The sequence below is a fragment of the Peromyscus leucopus genome, chromosome 20 (assembly GCF_004664715.2).
Source record: "Peromyscus leucopus breed LL Stock chromosome 20, UCI_PerLeu_2.1, whole genome shotgun sequence".
NCBI classification, from domain to species: domain Eukaryota; kingdom Metazoa; phylum Chordata; class Mammalia; order Rodentia; family Cricetidae; genus Peromyscus; species Peromyscus leucopus.
The window spans coordinates 3,403,490-3,424,189 of record NC_051080.1 but is presented as its reverse complement, the minus strand read 5'-3'; the positions used below and the strand labels follow the sequence as shown (position 1 = coordinate 3,424,189).

Sequence of the window (20,700 nt, the reverse complement as noted above, 5' to 3'; positions counted from 1 at the left end):
TTAAAAAAATATTTATTTATTCTATATATATGTGCAACAGATGTACACCTGGAACCCTCAGATACCAGAAGAGGATGTGAGATCCCCTGGAGATGAAGTTACAGGAATTTTTGCATTTGTTTTTAAGAGTGTTTATTATGTAACCTAGGCTGGCCTTTATCTAGAGATCTTCCTACCTTCATTTCCAGAGTGCTGGGATTACAAGTGTGTGCCTAGCTCAAAAAGTACATCTTTTGTCTGTGGAGTTTTCTTTTCTTAATGTTTTTTGTGCACATGTGTGCGTATGAGGTGGGTCTGTCCTGAGAGGAGGGTGTGCACTTGTGGAAGCAGGCCAGAGAAGGTCGGGGTCCTGCTCTCTCACTCTCAGCCTTATCCCCTTGAGAAAGACATCATACTGAACCTAGCTAGGCTGGTGGCTACCAGCCTAACAAGCCTGTCCCCATCCCTCACACACCCTGGGGTCACAAGCAAGCACATAACCACGCCCAGCTTAAGAGGGAAGAGACAGCTGGAGACAGAGCTCCATGCAGAGCAGGGCGTCTGTGAGGCTCTGCCTTGACCCACAGCACCGCAGGAGAGAAACGACATGATAAAACGCCAGATTCACACGTGCCACGCTCACGAAACGCAGTCTGCTGTATTGAAAGGCAGAATCTCCTACGTAACCCAAGCTGGCCCTGGTCTAGAGATCCTCTTGCCTCCACCTCCGAGAGCTGGGACAGAGCCCAGCGTCAGCACACCAGTTTTCATGAAAGTTGCCGGTAGCTAAGAAGTACTGAGAAGAACAGACATGGAAGGCGCTCCCTCTTCCTCAGGCCTGTAACTGTACGTATTCTGTCCAAATGGATGCAGTTAGAAGAGGAAAGTGAGGCTGGAGAGAACGCTCAGTGGTTAAGAGGACCAGCTGCTTGGACTGGATTCCCAGCACACCCATGGTGGCTCACAACCATCTCCAACTCCAGTCCTAGGAATCCAATACCTTTTCTGGCCCCCACTGGCACCAGGTACACACACAGGGCATACATATATGCCGGCAAAACACTCATACATGTAAAATAAAAATAAATAATACTTTTCAAAAAAAAAAAAAAAAAAAGAGTGGAGAAGCCCAGTGTGATGGTGCACAGCTCTAACCCAGCACTAGGAGGCTGAAGGAAGAGGACCGTGAACTCAGAGCCAGTCTGGGCTGTAGGAGACCTAATGAGAATGAGCATGTAAGGTGGGGAATCTCTGCTTCCTAGGCATATCAGTCAGAGAAAAACACTCTTGCTCCCTGGAGACTATTTCAAACCATAGAAGTATGGAGTTTTCTAGAAAAGAACTCTGTCACAATTCTCAAGATCAGCTACAACAAACACTGTAGAAAACAGAAAGCAAGGTGAGAAAAGGCATTGGGAGACTTTACTCTGACAAACAGTCACCTCTGCTGATTTCTGTGAAAGATTAATGAAGAGTACCAGGAATCGAGGTAAATTGGATTCTGACATAGCAACAGCTCAACCCTCATTAATGCAGGTTGGTATTGTCTTTCTCCAAGCTCAGTGCCTAGGTAGGCTAACATACAACAACAGGCCCTGGTCCCCACTGTGTGGCACCCCACATAAGTCTCCATGACTAAGCAAAGATCTGTCATTTAAGGCTGAGATTCTAAAATTACCAAAGCAGTACAGCTGCCCCAAATATGTCTACATTTACACACACAGACACAGACACAGACACACAGACACACAGACACAGACACACACACACACACACACACACACACACACACACACACACACACACACACTGCACGTCTGAGGGAGAAAGGACAACTTTCTGGAGTCTGTTCTCTCCTCCATCATGTGGTTTCCAGGGACACAACTCGGGTTATTAGACTTAGCAGTGAGCGCCTGTACCTACTGAGCAACCCTTCCAGCCCTTCATCAGAGATTTTACATTCTAGAGTTACCTATGTTTTTCTATACTACAAGTCTTTATTGCTGGAGCAAAAGAACATCCAGTTTCACAATCCTAGAGATGCAGACTAAAGATCCCTGGTAAACACAGTCCAAGGCCCCTACTTCTTTTTTTTTTTTTTTTTTAGTTTTATTTATTTATGTATTTTCTTTTTTAGGTATGAGTGCTCTATCTGCATGTATGCCTGCATGCCAGAAGAGGGCACCAGATCCCATTATAGATAGTTGTGAGCCATCATGTAGTTGCTGGGAATTGAACTCAGTAACTCTGAAAGGGCAGCCAGTACTCTTAAACAAAATGCATTCAAAATAAAACCAATTTGGAAGTATAAAAGCCAGTGTACTGGCTAGCTTTATGTCAATTTGACACAAGCTAGAGTCATCAGTGGGGAGGGAACCTCAATTGAAAAAAAGGCTCCATTAGATCAGGCTGCAGGCAAGCCTGTAGGGCATGTGGTGGTGACATCCCTGGGCTGGTGGTCCTGGGTTCTGTAAGAAAGCAGGCTGAGTAAGCCATGGGAAGCAAGCCAGTAAGCAGCATCCTCCATGGCCTCTGCATCAGCTCCTGCCTCCAGGATCCTGCCCTGCTTAAGTTCCTTCTCCGACTTCCTTTGATGATGTGGAAGCCAAATAAACCCTTTCCTCCCCAGGTTGCTTTGGTCATGGTGTTTCCTCACAGCAATGGTAGCCCTGACTAAGACACCAGCTCTTGTCACATACTCACACACATGACATGAAAGCAGGATTAGCTGGAAAGAGGGGAAAGATCAGTGGGAGTACAAGAGAGCAATGCAGGGTGAAAATTATCAAAATGAGCATGTCAGAAGAAAACCTATTACGTATAACTAATATATGCTAAAGCCAGGGGAAAGTCTGCTCTGTTCTCAAGGGTAAGCTGATTACAAATTAGGAAAAGCCATTCTGGTAGACTCTCTGTAGTTTCTGCCAATGTGTAAGTAAGCATTTTATTACATTATCAAATTGCTTCATTCATTTAATCATTTCAGTGAAGCTATGTGAAGTGATGACTTCTATGTTGTGATAGTTTGAATGTATTTGGCCCCCATAATCTCATAGGGAGTGGCACTATTAGGAGGTGTGGCTTTGTTGGAGTGGGGATAACCTTGTTAGAGGAAGTGTGTCACTGTGGGGGCGGGCTTTGAGGTTTCCTATGCTCAGGACACCACCCAGTGTCTCAGTTGACTTCCTGTTGCCTGCAAGACGTAGGACTTTCAGCTCCGTCTCCAGCACCTCTTCCGCCTGCATGCTGCCATGCTCCCCGTTAAGATGATAATGGACTGAACCTCTGAACTGTAAGCAGGCCCCCTCAATTAAACGTTTTCCTTTACAAGAGTTGCCATGGTCATGGTGTCTCTTCACAACAGTAGAAACCCTAAGACTCACGTGTGCTTAGTAAATATTACTGATGGGATTTTATACTTCTGTTTCAATTCTGCAGAATCAGTGCTATATATACTGTTGTCAGTTTGGCATATCATTTTCTGTTTGTTCTTTGTTTTTTGAGACCATCTTTCTACACAGCCCAGCCTGTCCTGGAACTCACAGAGATCCACCTGCCTTTGCCTCCCGAGTGCTGAGATTAAAGGTGTCTGCCACTATGCCTCGCCAATTTGGCCTATCTTTAATCAAACATAAGGTATAGAAAGTTCAATTGTTAAAGGATGAGATGGGTGCTGGAAATGTGGATCAGCTGGTCGAGTGCTTCTCCAGCATGCACGAGACCCTGTGTTTGGTCTGTAGCGTAAACTAGGCATGGCAGAACATTCCTATAGCCTACACTTAAGAGGGAAAGGCAGGAAGACCAGACGTTCAGGCAGCCTAGTGAAATGGCTCAGCAGACAGAAGCACTTGTCATCAAACACACATACACACAAATAAATAAATAAATGTTAAAAAATATATAGTAGTTCGGATCATCCTCTACTACACAGTGAGCTCATGGCCAGTCTGGGATACAAGAGACCCTGCCTTGAAAAACCAAAAGAAAAAGAAGGAAAAGGAAGGAAGGAAGAAAGAAAGAAAGAAACATAGGTACTGCCTTGGAGTACAAGGGATGAACAAAGCACTCTAATCAAGCAGGCGTTGCTATCCTATTGTCTGACAAAACAGACTTCAACCTAAACTAATCAAAAGAGACCACGAGGGACACTCCACTCCACTCAGGGACAGTTAGCCAAGAAGACATCACTATCCAAAACACATGTACACCTAATCTCATGAAAAATGTTAACATCAATCCATTAATAGTTGATTTCAATACTCCACTCTCTCCAATAGACAGGTCATTTGGACAGAAAGGAAAGAAGAAACATCAGAAATAAATGACATCAGACTTCAAATGAACTTAACAGAATACAAGAATACACATTCTATTCAGCAGCACATGGAAGCTTTTCTAAAACAGACCGCATTCTGGGACACAAAACAAATCTTCCCAAATTCAAAAAGACTGAAATCACTCCCTGTATCCTATCTGACCACAGTGCAATCCAACTTAAAATTGGCAGCAAAAAAAAAAAAAAAAAAAAAAAATCCTCTCGGGGGCTGGAGAGATGGCTCAGAGGTTAAGAGCACTGACTGCTCTTCCAGAGGTCCTGAGTTCAATTCCCAGCAACCACATGGTGGCTCACAACCATCTGTAGTGAGATCTGGTGCCCTCTTCTGGCCAGCTGTCATATATGCTGTATACACAATAAAAATAAATAAATAAATAAAATCTTAAAAAAAAAAAAGAAAAAAATCCTCTCATAAATATGCAAATTCATGGAGATTAAACAACTCATTACTAAATTACGAGTGGGTCAAAGGAATCAAGAAAGAAAAAAACTCCCTGGAACTAACTGAAGATGAAAACAAAGACATCCTGCAGACAGTCCTCCATGAGAAATCCATTCTACACGCCCACATTACACAAACCAGAAAGAGTACAGATAAATAGCTTAATGATGAAACTCAAAAAAAAAAAAAAAAAAACTGGAAAAACAAGAACAAAACAAATTCAAACCCAGTTGGTGGCAAGAAATAATATCAGAGCAGAAATCAACAAAACAGAAACAAAGAAAACAATGCAAAGAATCAGCCAATTGTAGAAACCAAGAAGTCAACAACCTAAACAGACCCATAACAAATGGGGAGATTGAAATAGTGAAAAAACCTTCCAACTATGAAAAAAAAAAAAGTTGAGGGTCAGATGGATTCATAGCAGAATTCTGTAAGATAGTCAAAGATCTACAGTCAGTCCTTCTTCAACTATTAAAATAAAGAAGAAAGGAAGGAAACAGAAGGAGCACTCCCAAACTCCTACTGTGTCAGACTGATCCTCAACCAGGGAAAGATGCAACAGAAAAAGAGAAAACTATAGGCGAATAGCCCTGATGAACACAGACTCAAAAATACATAATAAAATACTTCCAAACAGAATATATCAAAAAGATTATACACCATGACCAAGTAGGCTTTACGCCTGAAATGCAGGGATGGTTCAACATATACAAGTCAATAAATGCAATAAACCACATTCATAGACCTAAAGACAAAACTCACATGATCATTTCAAGAGATGCAGAAAAAGCCCTTTATAAAATCCAGCATACCTTGATAATAAAGGTCCTAGAGAATGTAGGGCTTAGAGGAAACATACTTCAAAATAATAAAAGCTACATACAAGGAACCCACAGCCAACATCATCCTAAATCAGTGGTTCTCAGCCTTCCTAATGCTGCAAACCTTTAATATAGTTCCTCATGTTGTGGTGACCCACAACCATAAAATTATTTCATTACTACTTCATAACTGTAATTTTTCTACTATTATGAATTGTAATGTAAATATCTGATATAGAACCCCAAGGGGGTCTTGAACCATTGTCCTAAATAAAGCCAAACTTGCTTGAAGTAATCCCACTGAAGTCAGAACAAGACAGACAGACAGATACCCACTATTCCCATTCCTTTTCAACCGTTGAAAGCTCTAGCTGGAGTAGTCAGACAAGAGAAGTAACTAAAGCATACAAACATGGAAAGAAGTAGTCAACTACCCCTACTTGCAGGTGATATGATGCTATAGCGATCCCAAAAACTCTACTAGGACTTCTAGGAACAATAAACACATTCAGGAACGTGGCAGGCTACAGAATCAACTTGCACAAATTGACAACTTTACTAAACACCAACAATAAACATACAGAGAAGGAGAACATGGACATGTTCCCATTCACAAGAGCCTCAAAGAAAATGGAGTATCTAGGAATAAATCTAACCAAGAAAGGAAGGACCTCTACAGTGAAAACTTTAAACCTCTGAAGAAAGAGATAAAGACACTAGAAAATGGGAAAACATTCCATGCTCATGGATCAACACTGTGAAAATGACCATTCTACCAGAAGCTATTTACAGATTCAATGTAATCCCAATCAAAACCCCCATCTTCACAGAAAAAGAAAACAAAAACAAAAAAACTATCCTAAAATTCATATGGGACCAGAAGACCCCAGACAGCCAAAACCATCCTGAACAAAAAGAATGATGCTCAAGGGAACACAATTCCAGGTCTTGAGATCCATCACAGAGCCACAGTAATAAAAACAGCATATCATGGCACAAAAACAGACACAGACCAACGAGACAAAATCGAAGACCCCAACATCAAACATCACATCAGCTACTTCATTAGATGGTGATGCCAAAACCATACGCTGGAGAAACGAACGCGTCTTCAACAAATGGTGTCGGGAAAGCTGGTTGTTCGCAAGTAGAAGAATGAAATTAGACCTGTACCCATCACCTTGCACAAAAACTAACTCCAACTGGATCAAAACCCCACACATCCAACACTGGAACTGCTAGAATGAACAAACCATGTGCCTGCATCTCCTAGTCCCACATGACACAGGTGTCGGAAAGGACTTCCTGAATAGGACTCCACTTGCCTAAGAATTAGTGACAGCTGACAAGTGGGACTTCATGAAACTAAGAAGCTTCTGCACAATGAAAGAAACAATCAGCTTGGGCTGGGGAGACGGCTCAACACTGGCTGCTTTTTCAGAGAACCTGGGTTCAATTCCCAGCATCCACGTGGCGGCTCACAACCATCTGTAACTTCCATGAGGAAAACATGACACCAACCTCTGACCTCCACCTGCATTTACACAGGCACGTTAGTCAGGTCCCAGTGATTCTGGGGTAGGGAGTGCTTTGAGGCAGCTGTACCGGCTTTTTCATGTGCATGCTGGGGATGCACACTCAGATGCTCCTGTGCAGCACAGGCCTGTAAAGCAGAATCCACTAGGCAGCTCCCCAGCCCTGAAAATGCATTTCAGATAGTAGTATGGTCCTAAAGATTTTTCCAAAACGGAAATAGGAAAAAAAAAGTCAGAAGAAAACCAAATTTAAGCACATCCCAAAAAGTCTGATTAGCTTATTTGAAAAAAAAAAAAAAGGACTTATAAAAGATAAGCCTTAAAGATGGTGTGTATGTGTGTGCCTATGTTGTACTGGTTGTATTGCTATGTGGTCTGATGACCCAAGTGATAACACCTTCTATTCCAGATTTCCAAAAAATCAAGCTTGAACCTTCTCATGTCCTCCTTAGGTTGGACAGGTTTGAGACTTCTGATCCCTGGATAGCTAGGGTCTGCAACTTTATCCAACACCAAAGTGGTTCTAGAAAACAGATTTTTAGCCTTAAAAGTCTCGGAGGGAGCTGGGCAGTGGTGGAGCACGCCTTTAATCCCAGCACTCGGGAGGCCGTCTCAGTGGGGGAAATTACCACAGGAGGGAGAGGAGTGTGGCTAAAGCCCCAGGCACTGAGAGTCCATTAGCCAGTGAGTCCAGGCCCTGGCCACCCAGTCTAAGGACCTGAATCCATCCTGGAACCCACATGGTGGAAGACCAGGACCAGTTCCTCAAAGTTGTCCCCTGACCTCTACAAGTGCCATAGCATGTGCACACACACACTCACACACAAATAAATTGGGGGGGGGAGGGGCTCCAACACAAGAAACCATATTTGGTGTGAAGACTATCAACATAGAAATAATATTCTTTTTTATATAAAAGGGTGCTATCTCCTCCCAGGTGTAGCAGATAGAAGTGAGTTTACTTCAGCTGCGGTTAATCATATGCTTCTATGAAATATACAGGTTTTTCCCTTGTATGGCGTGTCCTTGTGATTAGACACCTTATTCATAGGATTCTTTTTAACTCTCAGAGTATAAATTGCCTGATGCTTTAAATTAAGTTGCGATTGCTTAAGACTTTAGTCCACCTCATTTATCAGCTCCATTCTCCCAGGTCCCACTGCCTTTAGAGCTGTAAACACTAATCTACACTGTCCTTTCACCTGGATCAGCTAATCAGATGCTTCTGATAGATGCCTCATTGCCCAGCCTTTGACTAGCCTTTCAGCCTTCCAAGGCTCTGACAACTGACGCCCCAGTTTCAGCTGGAAGTAGTTACAGAAAAGAGTACATCATCCCTGTTTCCTTAACATGCTGAAAATGTTAAGTCAAAGGCAAATTCCCTTTGGGAGAAACCTGTTGTTTTTATGCCAATCATTCTGAAATAATCCTAGACAACTTAGCAAAACTAAAATAAAACCTATTGGATAGAAAGGAACAGAGGAGCCACGCTGGCAACTGGTACCTGAATCCTTTTGATTGGTCCCCTTGGCTAACCACCTTGCTCACGCCTTAGCAGGACAACTGGTCCTTCTTTTCCTCCTGCTCTTCATAAGGCCTTGCATCCTGAATGCTTTAGTTAAACTTGTTCATTCTAAAGTTAATTCAGTTAAGTCCATGGTCCTAAGGACCCAGTGCAATCCCTTTTACTCAGAAATAGATAATCAAGGATTTGAATAATGTACAAAGACGAGGGAATAAAAGAAGGAACCAGACTGAAGCCAATTTGAACAAAACTTCCATCTTGAATAGGGGCCAGATAAAGCTTAAGTCCTAAGACCTCCCCAGACCTCTCTGGGTAAGTGATGTCACTGACATCCTGGTTGGCAAGTGGAAACATGAATGGTGGGCAAGCTTGCTCCCGGTTGTGTGGGGCACAGTATGGTGATACTTTATTTGTGCTAAAATGTGATTTTATTTGTATGTTAATAAAGTTGCCTAGGGATCAGAGCTAAGAGCAAGACATTAAGCAGAAGTCTGGTAGTGGTAGCACATGCCCTTAATCCAATCACATGGCAGGTAGAGTCTCTATGTGTTCAAGGACACAGTCAGCATGGTGACACACGCCTTTAATCCCAGAACCAACCATAAAGACTTGGAGGTCTGTATAGACAGGCAATGATAAGGAAGTCATGTGGTTGGGTTTAGAACCAATGAGAAGGTAGAACAGAAAGGCAATAAAAAGACAGGACACAGGAAGAAGGTCTCTCTCTCAGGGGAAGGACGGCAGTGAGTGGTAAGATAAGGCGGTCTTAGCTCTTGGCTACTGCTCCATCTCTGGGCTTTTAACTCTTTATTTGGCCCTGTGTTTCTTATTTAATAAGACTGCTTAGAATTACATCTACATTTGGTGCCCACGTAGCAAGAATTCATTAAAAACCGTTGGTATATCATCTGTAAAATTTCATAAGTCTTCCTAAATGTTTGTTTCTGCTCTTCTCTAAAGACATTTAACACTATTGGTCTTCTTGTAGTCCCAGTTCAATTAAATATAAAGCTGGCTTTGGAGTTGGAGAATGGCTCTCTCCTTCTTTAAAACCAAGCATGATGTTAAAAGGAAAATGCAAACTCCCTGTATCATGCCAGAAGAAAGAGCCGTCTTCTGATATGGAACAGGAGAAAACAAACAAACAACAACAAAAAATTTAAGGGACTATTCTATTACTACTAATCTCAATTTTTTGATTCTATTCTGATTCTTTAAACTTTTCTTAAAGTTTGAATTTTATATCAAAATTTACAAGATTTATACACACACACACACACACACACACATATATATATATATATATATATATATATAAAACTTTGTTAAGATATTAATGGTCATATAGAGTACTAACTAATTCTAGAAAAAAGGCTTCAATTAGCTGCCTATACATGTCTTTGTGTTGTGTCTTTATCAGTTTTCTGAAGGAAATCATGACCAGGCCTAACATCAAATTTGAAGTCTCCAGGGAGAAGATGGGGTCCCACAACAACAACTCCATGTGGACAATAATAATACCACTAAGCTGACAAACATCATCTACAGATTAGCTTTGGCCTACAAACTGCTCAGAGCAATTTTGAGATGGCTAGCTGAGATGATCCAGTTTCAAAGACTACTTGAATAAGGACTTGAGATAAGCCCTGAACTTTGGCATTATGCACAGACTGGAAAACAAGGGATATAGCTACTTTTCCTAGAATTTGACAATTAACGCAAAATTCTTCTTTTCAGAATAAAGATGCCTTCACACATATCCAGCAGGAAGCAATTTTAAGAATACGACACCCACATTCCCAAAGAGGTAGTATGGGGTGGGTGGTTTTTTTGGTCTTTTAAAGGGTTTGGGGTCTGGGATAATTTTCATTGTTTACAAGGGTTGGTTACAAGATGTTGTTAAGGGTCAGAAAAAGGGATAAGCAAAGGAGATTAGATTTATTTAAGGTTCTTATTAAAAAAAAAAAAAAGATAGGGGTAGAGCGCTTGCCTAGCAAACGCAAGGCCCTGGGTTTGGTCCTCAACTCTGAAAAAAAAAAAAAGATATATAGAAATGACAGAATAGAGGGTAGATTATTGAATCTACTTGGAAAAATAAAGAGAAGATATAGATACGATAAAAATAAAAAGATATATTATTGAATCTACATTTAAAAGACAATTACTAGTTTTAAATACATTGGATTTGTATAAATAACTTGTATATTGTATAAATTATATATATATTGAGATTGATATTGTTAGAAAATGCTATACATATATTTCTAATCTTGTTCAAGATATTGTACTTATACTGCTCATTTAACAATGTAATGCAATTTGCTAATCCTTGAATGTTATTATTACCAACTATTAGGATATAAAGAAATGAAAGTTAGTAGTTAGACATTACAATCGAACTTATAGTCATATTAGGAATGTTTTCAAGATTGAGCAGAGATGTTTTAGATAGACAGGTCATCTTCAAACCCTTCAGAGATCTATAGAATATGGTATTTAAAATGTTTTAATAACTTACAAATCTTTTCTTTTTTTTATGACTATGAGGCATGTTGGCTTCTGGCAGTACCAATCTACTTCAGAGAAAAATTGGGCACTGAAGAAACTGCATATGGAGTTAACTTTCATTGTAGCAAAGGTTAGCCACTGGACAACAAAGTATCCTCAACAGGACAAAATGGACAGACAGGACACGAAACAAAGGACTAACAATTCTTGCCAAGACAAGTGTGGTTGTGGCTTTAACAAAAGGCATCTTCTGAGGCCAAGACAATATGGCACCATCCCTGAAGTGGCCTTTACAATCCAGAAAAGATACAGTGCCCCTTTCTTTGAAGGCAGCTGAACTGGCAGTGGACCGATGGCTTCTGGTGTGCAGTGAAACAGCAGCTGAAACAGTTATTCTTGAAAGAGTAACTAAGCTGACAGAATCTAACCTCTCAATGGTAGACTGGCATTTAATAGAAGGATGTGGAGAAGAATGGGATGCTGAGATGAAGCCACACACACACAAGCCAAGAAGAATGGACAGCTGAATTAAAAAAAAAAAAAATCAACGATTTCCAGAATTTAAAATTCTGAATCATGACATGACACTACTGGAATTCAGGTGTTTCTGGTACATGGACTGCTCTCACCCAATGTGAGGTTGAACTGTTGACCTTGTGTACATCCTACTTCACAAATGAGTCTGTCAGATATGCTAAGCCTATAGGCTGAAGATGATGCTCCAACACTGAGGAGAAACCTCAGGTGACTGCCCAGGCAGCTGGCTGTTTCTATCAATTCACTTTTTTTTGAAAGCCACTTGCATGCACTTCCTGTTTTTATTTTTTTTAGGTAATATTATTTCCTTCTTGTGTTTCTGAGGGAGTTTAAGATTAGTTATAGTTGAAGATTAGATAGTTATAGTTAAAGATTAGATAGTTATAGTTTTCCTTGTTAAGAAAATTTTAGAAATGAAACTCACTAAAGACGTGTAAGTGTATGTATAATAAATTTGAAAGACATAAGATAGTTCTGTTAAGTCATGCTATTGGTGTTTCCATAGAACCTGGAACCTGGACATTCTGAAAGATGCTGAGTTCTGTGGGAAGTCTGTCAGAGAAAGCTAAGTAGTTTCTTCCCTTCAGGTCCTACTGGAGCTGATCAGTCTAACCCAGCACGGTTATTCACATCCCCAAGCTGCCATTGCCAAATACTGTTTTGTAAAACACAGAGTGGAAAGTGCTGCTCACAGCAGTCACCCCAGTTTCCACAGGACAGCTGCCACACTTCTTCTCTGCTTCTGTGCTGGGGTTCACCTCCTCCAGAAAGACCTCTGTTCAGCCCACAGCACTCTCTCCTCTGGTACCACTGCTGCAGCGTTCTGCCTGTGTGGAAGGCTGATGAAGAATGACTGCTGCTAGGGCATTGGAAAGTCAGCTCAGTGCTTAAGAGCAATGGGTGTTCTTCCAGAGGCACCGGGTTCAGTTCCCAGCAATGGGTGTTCTTCCAGAGGCACCAGGTTCAGTTCCCAGCAATGGGTGTTCTTCCAGAGGCACCAGGTTCAGTTCCCAGCAATGGGTGTTCTTGCAGAGGGACCAGGTTCAGTTCCCAGCAAAGGGGGTTCTTGCAGAGGCACCAGGTTCAGTTCCCAGCAATGGGTGTTCTTCCAGAGGCACCAGGTTCAGTTCCCAGCAATGGGTGTTCATGAAGAGGGACCAGGTTCAGTTCCCAGCAATGGGTGTTCTTCCAGAGGGACCAGGTTCAGTTCCCAGCAATGGGTGTTCTTCCAGAGGCACCAGGTTCAGTTCCCAGCAATGGGTGTTCTTCCAGAGGCACCAGGTTCAGTTCCCAGCAATGGGTGTTCTTCCAGAGGGACCAGGTTCAGTTCCCAGCACCCACATGGTTTGCAACAGTCTGTGATTCCAGTTCTAGGGAATTTGATGACTTCTGACCTCTTCAAACTCATGTACACATGGTGCACACACACATAAAAAAAATTTAAATATTTTTATTTAAAATTTAAATTATTAAAAAAACTATTGCACAGCAAAATGGCTTTGCATCAATAATCCTAGAAGACAGCAGACATGCTTTGGTTATTGTTCTGTATGTAAGGTTAAGCATGAGGGTCATATAGACTTGTAGCTACTCACTTGCAGCTAAACTGACTTGAATAAATTCCATGGGAGGAATGATTCAGGAAAAAAAAAAAAGATAGTTCTGTTAGTAATATAAGTTAGGATAGAAAGTCAATCAGGTACATTTTGGACTTACCAAAATAGGATAGATAATGGAATTATTTTCTCTGAATTTGTCAAATGCAAATGGACTAGACATTGTTTAGGTATTTATTGCTTGTATATATTGTATATAGTTCTTATATTAGTTATAACTTTTTTCCTTTTTTCCTTTTTATTAGAATAGAAGGGGAAAATACAGTGATACTTTATTTGTGCTGAAATGTGATTTTATTTGTATGTTAATAAATAAAGTTGCCTGGAGATCAGAGGTAAGAGCAAGCCATTTAGCAGAAGTCAGGTGGTGGTAGCAGCACAGGCCCCTAATCCAATCACATGGCAGGCAAAATCTTTGTGTGTTCAAGGACACAGCCAGCATGGTGACACACACCTTTAATCCCAGTACCAACCATAGAGACCTGGAGGTCTGTATAGACAGGCAGTGACAAAGAAGTCATGTGGTTGGGTTTAGAACCAATGGGAAGGCAGAACAGAAGGCAATAAAAAGAGAGGACACAGGAAGAAGGTCTCTCTCAGGGGAGCGAGTGGTAAGATAAGGCGGTCTTAGCTCTTGGCTACTGTTCCATCTCTGGGCTTTTAACTCTGTATTTGGCTCTGTGTTTCCTATTTAAACGACCGTTTAGAATTTCATCTACACCACTCCTCTACCCCACCTTCCCTGACAATGAGCTCAATACACAGGTGTCTAGAAACATCTAGAAGTTATCTTTGCCACATTTTTTTTGAGACAGGATTTCATGTAGCCCATGCTGTCCTTGCTGTGTAGCCAAGGATGGCCTTGAACTCCTGATTCCCCGAGTGCCAGGGTGCGGGTATTTCAGACCTACACTAATACACATGGCTTTCTTTGTCACTTTTTAAAAACTTCGCAGCTCAAGTTTCTAAAGACAGAACCCCTGGAAGAGAAGCCTTATAACAAGTGTGTCGTAAGAGACGGCTATGTGTGGACCTCTTGGCCAAGTAGTCAACTTAAGCCTCAGTTCCCAACTCTCCTACTTCCCAGACACCCCTCACTTGCTCAATGTAGTAACCCCTTCCTCACGTGAATCCAAGCATACACGCACATACACATACAGCCAGTGCCCAAGCCTCCCACCATCTGGATGCTGATCAGGAGGCATTCCGTCTCCTTCCAAGGGCCCCGCAGAGATGACACTTCCTACAGTCTTTTTCCAGCTCTCCCACACCTCTCACTACTCAAACCAACAGGAGAAAAAGAAAAAAGTGTCTCCCCCCCCCCCGCCTCCCCCACTTCCAAGCCTTTGTTATTCAGAAGGTAAGGACGGTGTGAGGAAAACAGCACCCACCTCATGCTATAAGCACCAGCACCCAGTTCCTGGCCGATGCCGGACAGGCTCGCATCAAAGTCCTGCACCAGCCCCGACTCAATCACTTCATCCGCCAGCGGCAGCTTCAGAGCCCAGGCCATCCCGGCTCCTTCCTCGCCCTGGACAAAGGCACGGAGCGTAACTCTACCCGGCAGGGGCGCCGCCGGAGCCGGGTCCCTGGCGCGCCGCACCAGAACCCCAAGCCTGAGCTGCAGGCTGCACCCCGGCTGCTCCTCGGGTGCCCCGGCGGCAAAACCCCCTCCGGTTCGGCTCTCGGGAGCGTGAGGCGCCCCCCGGGTCTCAACTCCTCCGGACTTGCCAGAGCTCAGCCCCGGGGCTGCCGAGCTCCCCGAGCCGCTCCGCGCGCGCCCTCCACTCCGCCTCTCCGCCGAGACGCGCTGCACGCCAACTGCTCGGAGCGTCCCCTCCGCTCCCTTCCACCGAAAGCTCCACCCTCGGGGGGGCGGGACCCGCACTTTCCCCTCAGGCCTCGCTTCCGGTCAGTCAGATCACTTCCGGCCAGCGGTTCTGCGGGAGTCGGCCCGGAGAGCAACGCCCAGGTTCCCGCGGCGCCGTCCCCACGCCCCGCGGAGCCCCCACGACCGCCGGGAAGCCTGGACGGAGAAAGTTCGGCGCAGACTCCAAGCGCAAGCCCCACCCCACCCCACCCCAACCAATCACGGCGCTCTCTTCCGCCCGAGGGTGACGTCACCTTGCCTCCCACCAATGAAGAGGAGACCGGCTCGGCCCCCGCAGCGCTGATAGGCTATGGGCGCGAAGGTTCTCCGCCCCCGAGGCAGTGGGCGGCCTCCGTGCCCAGGTGTGAACCGGCGGCGTCGCGCGCACCTCGGAATCGTGGCGTGGGTTCCAGCTTTACCTCGTCGGCTTCCAGCCCTGGAGGGATTTTCTGCCCCCAGTGCTGCGTCTTGAACTTTCTCCACTTACTGCCCCTTATCGTCACCCTTCTCCCTAAAGCCTTCGAGCAGGAGACTGGGAAATGTGGTTTTTTTCGTTCTGGGTTTGGTTGTTTGGTTGATGTTTTGATACAGGGACTCTACGTCGCTTCGACTGGCCTGGAACTCAGAGATCCGCAGTCTCTGCCTACCGAGTGCTAGTATGAAAAGCATGGGCCCCCATGCTCCGCTTTTTTTTTAAGGTTATGGTGGAGGAATTTGGGGGAAAGATCTGCAGAGCAAAGTCAGGGCTGGCGTCTTTATAGTTCGATAACTTCGGAATAGTCTCACAGAGATTGAATTTACTTAATTGTAAATAAATTAACCATAGCCAGGTATGGTGGGTGGCTCATGCCTTTGATCCCAGTACTCTAGAGACAGAGGCAGGCTGATCTCCTGATTTCCAGGCAAGCCAGGGCTACATAGTGAAGACCCTGGAGCAGGTGAATGAAATGGTACCAGCTCCACCTTGCTCTTTTGAGGATTAAGTAATTACGACCATTTTTATTAAGCATTGGCTATATACCTGTGTGCTATGAACAGTTTTACTTTACTAGAAACCCTCAAGACAGGGTTGTAATTAGAACGCTAATAGGGTGTGGTGGTGCGCTCCTACAACCCTAGCACTCAGTAGGCTGAGGCAGGAGGATTACCACAAGTTCAAGCCAGTCTGGCTTACATAGCAAGTTCCAGGACAGCAGGTCTACTTAGTGTGTTAAAACAAATTCTAAAGGTAAATGGTACTTACTTTACCCATCAGAAAACAGGCTGAGGGTCAGGACTAAATTGTCAAGATAAACCTGACTCACTGGAAGATATTGCCTATATGTGAAAGTGCACTTCAATGTTGTAATTCATCTGAACATTTTTACAGTCTGCTTTGACTTACATTTTTGTATAAAACTACTTCTCCCACTGGATTTCTACCTCCAAAAATCGAGGAAATTACTTAGTGTGGTAGCCCACACCTTTAATCCCAAAATTCAGGAGGCAAATGCAGGAGAATATGAGTTTGAGGCCAGCCTAGTCTACAAGGGCTACTAAACTCAGTGTTAAAAAGAATAGGTAAAAGGCCAAGCCTGGTAGCACATGCCTATAGTTCTAGCACTTGAGAAAATGAGGCATAAGGATCATGAGCACTTGCAAGGCCAGCCTGGGCTATATAGGCAGCTGGTGGCTAGGCTGCACTATAGAGTGAGACTCTATCTCAAAAAAGAAAAAAGAAAGGAAAGAAAATGGGGGAGTGGCTGGAGAGATGGCTAAGAGGTTACGAGCAAAAACTGCTCAAAACCTTGTGTGACTCCAGGCGAAGAGTGATCCAATCCCATTGACTACTGGTGGTGTTCACATGCACATATCCCCCCCCCATTCATGGATAAAAATAAAATTTTAAGAGGACATGGAGTGATGGCTCAGTGGTCAAGAACACTGGCCACTCTTCCAAGGACCCAGGTTCAATCTCCAGCGCCAACCAATATGACTGCTTACAGCAGTCTATAACTCCAATCCCACGAGATCCAACATCCTGTCTGGCCTCCTGAGGGCACCAGGAACACACATAGTACACATATACACATGCAGGCAAAACATCCATACACATAAAATACATTAAAAACAAACATTTTAAAAAGGGAACAGGTATTGACCTTGCTCTTCACCCATTGCCATGGTTGAAAACTTATGCGCATACCTCGGAGTTAGGGTCCTCTGGTGGACGGGTTTTCCGGTGCAAGGGCATCTTGGCAATTGGGAGCCAAGGAATACCAAAAAGTCACACTACGCAACAGACTTCACACAAGAGATTTATTGGGGAGAAACACAGAATGTCGGCTGCCTCTGAGTGGGAACAGAAATAACGGGACTGGGCAAGGGGGCGGGCTTTTATGAGGTCTTTGGAGCATGCACAGTGAGCTAGTGGAAAAGGACAGCGTGGGTGTAAATATTGCTTGCCTTTACTTGTGAGTCATGGGGGTGGGGGTTGCCAAGTCTCGGTTTTGGGGACAGGCCAGGGGCAGGGAAGTTTTCCAATAGCCTGTTAACCTACATTCCACACTTCTTAGTTTACTGTTGATAACTAATCAGGGCTCAGGAAAGAGGGCAATATGTTATCATTAGACTACTTCCTGCTGTGTGGCAGCATCAAAGTCCTTGAGGCAAGCTTGATCTTTACTGTTAGAGCGTAATGGGGGTTGAGGGCCCCTGATTCTGTAGGTAGGGGCTGATAATCCTGTAATAACAACCGATTAAAGGTTTGGTTAGAAGTTTTTTTAATTTGTCGTTGAGGAGATCTAGATAAGACGTTTATAAGACAGGGAACAGGTTAGTAGGAGTAGGAAAAGGAGAAGGGGAGGTAAGAAACATCATCCATATTGGAACATCAGTGAGCCACCAGCCAGAGGCATCGAGCTGTTCCTTATGACTCCAGATCTGTCTGGAGTGTTGGGTCTTGTTTTTTGCTACACTCTCTTGATTGACACAGAAGTAACATTCCTCCCTAAGGAGAAGGCCACCCTTCTCCAACGTTAGAAGATCTAATCCTCACCACTTCCGTAGCACTATGGTGGCTCGTGAGTCTATTTGGTCCTAGAGGGTAAGGATGGTCTGAGCCACTGGTTGGAGGTCCTAGATGAAATTGTGAACCGGCAAGGGTTCTTTACTGGGTATCACCCCTAATTTAGGGAAGAGAACAACAGGGTACAAGTCTTAGACCATCCTGCAGGTAGGCAGCAGCAAATTTGAGTTCCGTGGATGGCGGAGGCATTGTGAACATTCAGAGGTATGGGCTGGATGGTGGTGCTGAGGGCTGGGGTATTGCTACAGTCTGAAGAATCCAGTGTGCCCATAAAATGAATCCCTGAGGAGTGAAAGCAGTCTGCGATACTGAAGAGAGGGATGTGGGAAAGATACGGGGTGGCAGTGATAATTGGTTCAGAGCAGTTAATGAGCAGCGAGGTAAGAAAGTCTAATAGGCTAATGGGCGAGGCCACAAATGCCAGCCGTGACTTTGACCCAGGAGGGACACAAAACCAGCATTCTCCAAGGTGGCCAGGCAGAGTGTTATTTAGTAGCTGATATTCAGAAGTTAAGGTCTGAATCGAGATGGAATGACCGTGGGGACAGAGAGGTGGGATCAGTGTCATCCAAGAGGGGAGCCGTTAGAGGGGTAAGAAGCTTTGGTGAATGCTGGATCACAGCTTCTATTTTTTTTCTATACCTAGGTGTTGGGGGAGGGGTGTTCTCTTTGTATCTTGACCATGCTTGTAGTCCACTTCCTGAACAGGTCAAAGCAGTTTGCCAATGACACCTCCCATCTGGTGTCCCGTGGGTCTTGCATGTAGTGGTGGATTGCTCCTGTATGTAAAGATGAGAAAGGGGAGTTAGGACGACCGAGATTTGTCTCATGGTGTTTGCAGGACAAATATGGGCAACATCCATAAGTTTCTGGCCATTTCGTAAGTAATATTCCCTTTGGTCATAGAGAAAACAGGCATGGGGGTAAGCCCCAGTGAAGGAGAGCTGGGTTGGCCTTTGACAGCCTGAGATAAAGCAATCTCCCAACCCTTGTAGGGTGGGCTGTTGGTCAGAGGTAGAGGGGTCTTTGCGACATTAAACACCTAGTATGTAAGAGCTACCCCAGACAGCTATAAATAAGAAATAGAGGAGGAGAGAGCAAGTTTAGATATAAGAGATTTTCAGATCATTTGTTTGTATGGTGGCAGGTGTTACCATATGAGAGAATTTGAAAATTGAGCATGCAAATTGTGGTCATTGGGCTGTACTGAGGTCAGCATGTTTGTAGTATCAGAGCAAGCCTTTAATAAAATCTGAGTCTGTGGAGGAAGAGAGAAAGGGTCGGAAAACGAACTCCATGGAAGGGAGTTTCTATAAAAGCTCCAAGTGGGAGCTGAGAGACAAGAAAAGCACCCAGGAGGGCAGAGAGAAGCTGTGAGACTTCCAGAGGGAGCCAAGAGGCAGGAGGGACAAGGTGGAAGAGGCCCAGAAGCTTAAGGAAGCTGCAGGACTTAGCAGTCAGCTCCTGGGGGAGCAGGCAGGGAGACAGGGAGGGTTCTGGTAAGGGGAAGGGAGCAAGCATCATAGTATCTAGACAGTGCCCCATGTGGTGGGGCGATGCCCGTGTGGTGGGTGCTCTGGAGAGCATGGCAGGCTCCAGGAGCCAGAGAGACAACACACTTGTGCTGTGGGATGTTCTGTATGCTGTGAATGTGCTGCTCTGATTGGTTGATAAATAAAAAGCTGATTGGCTGGCTGCCAGGCAGGAAGTATAGGCAGGATAAACGGACAAGGAGAATTCTGGGAACAAGAAGGCTGAATCGGGAGATGCCAGCCCACTGACTAGGGAGCAGCATGTAATGGCACAAGGTAAAGCCACGGAACATGTGGGGACATATAGATTAACAAAAATGGACTGGGTTTAAGTGTAAGTGTAGCTAGAGTTTTCCTGCCTGGCCCACAGTCAGGACAAATCTCTCTCACCCGCCAGTCCCACAGCCATTCAGACCCAACCGAGTAAACACACAGAGACTTATATTGCTTATAAGCTGTATGGCCATGGCAGGCTTCTTGCTATCTAGTTCTTCTATCTTAAATTAACCCATTTCTATTAGTCTATAAGTTGCCATGTGGTTTGTGGCTTACCAGTACCTTACATCTCACTTGTCATGGCGACAACTGGCAGCGTCTCTCTGCCTCACCCTTCCACTTCCCCCAGTTCTCCTTTCTCCTTGTCCCGCCTATACTTTCTGCCTGGCTACTGGCCAATCCGTGTTTTATTTATTAACCAATCAGAGCAATACATTTAACATACAGAACATCCCACAGCATGTAAGAGCTAGTCAGTGGTAGGCCTGAGCTAATGGCCGAGCAGTTTTAATTAATATAAGCTTCTGAATGGTTATTTTATAAGTAGCTGCAGGGTCTGTGGGGCTGGGCAGGACCAGAGAAAACTTCAGCTACACACTTACTGAGTAGGTGAGGTGGAGGGAAGAAGTGGCCGAAGAGGCAGACTCTAGAAC

At 44.1% G+C, this 20,700-nt stretch overlaps 1 protein-coding gene across 2 annotated transcripts in view; it reads right to left on the bottom strand.

Moving 5' to 3' along the window:
- The window catches only part of Tfcp2 (transcription factor CP2), a 44,622-nt gene extending 29,267 nt beyond the window's left edge, over nt 1–15,355 (bottom strand). For both annotated transcript variants that reach the window (XM_028874562.2, XM_028874563.2), the window contains exon 1: nt 14,694–15,355. In XM_028874562.2, the coding sequence (XP_028730395.1) occupies nt 14,694–14,815 (122 nt within the window). In that variant the 5' untranslated portion in view covers nt 14,816–15,355. The remainder of the gene's footprint in view (nt 1–14,693) is intronic.
- Nucleotides 15,356–20,700: the final 5,345 nt, after the last annotated feature.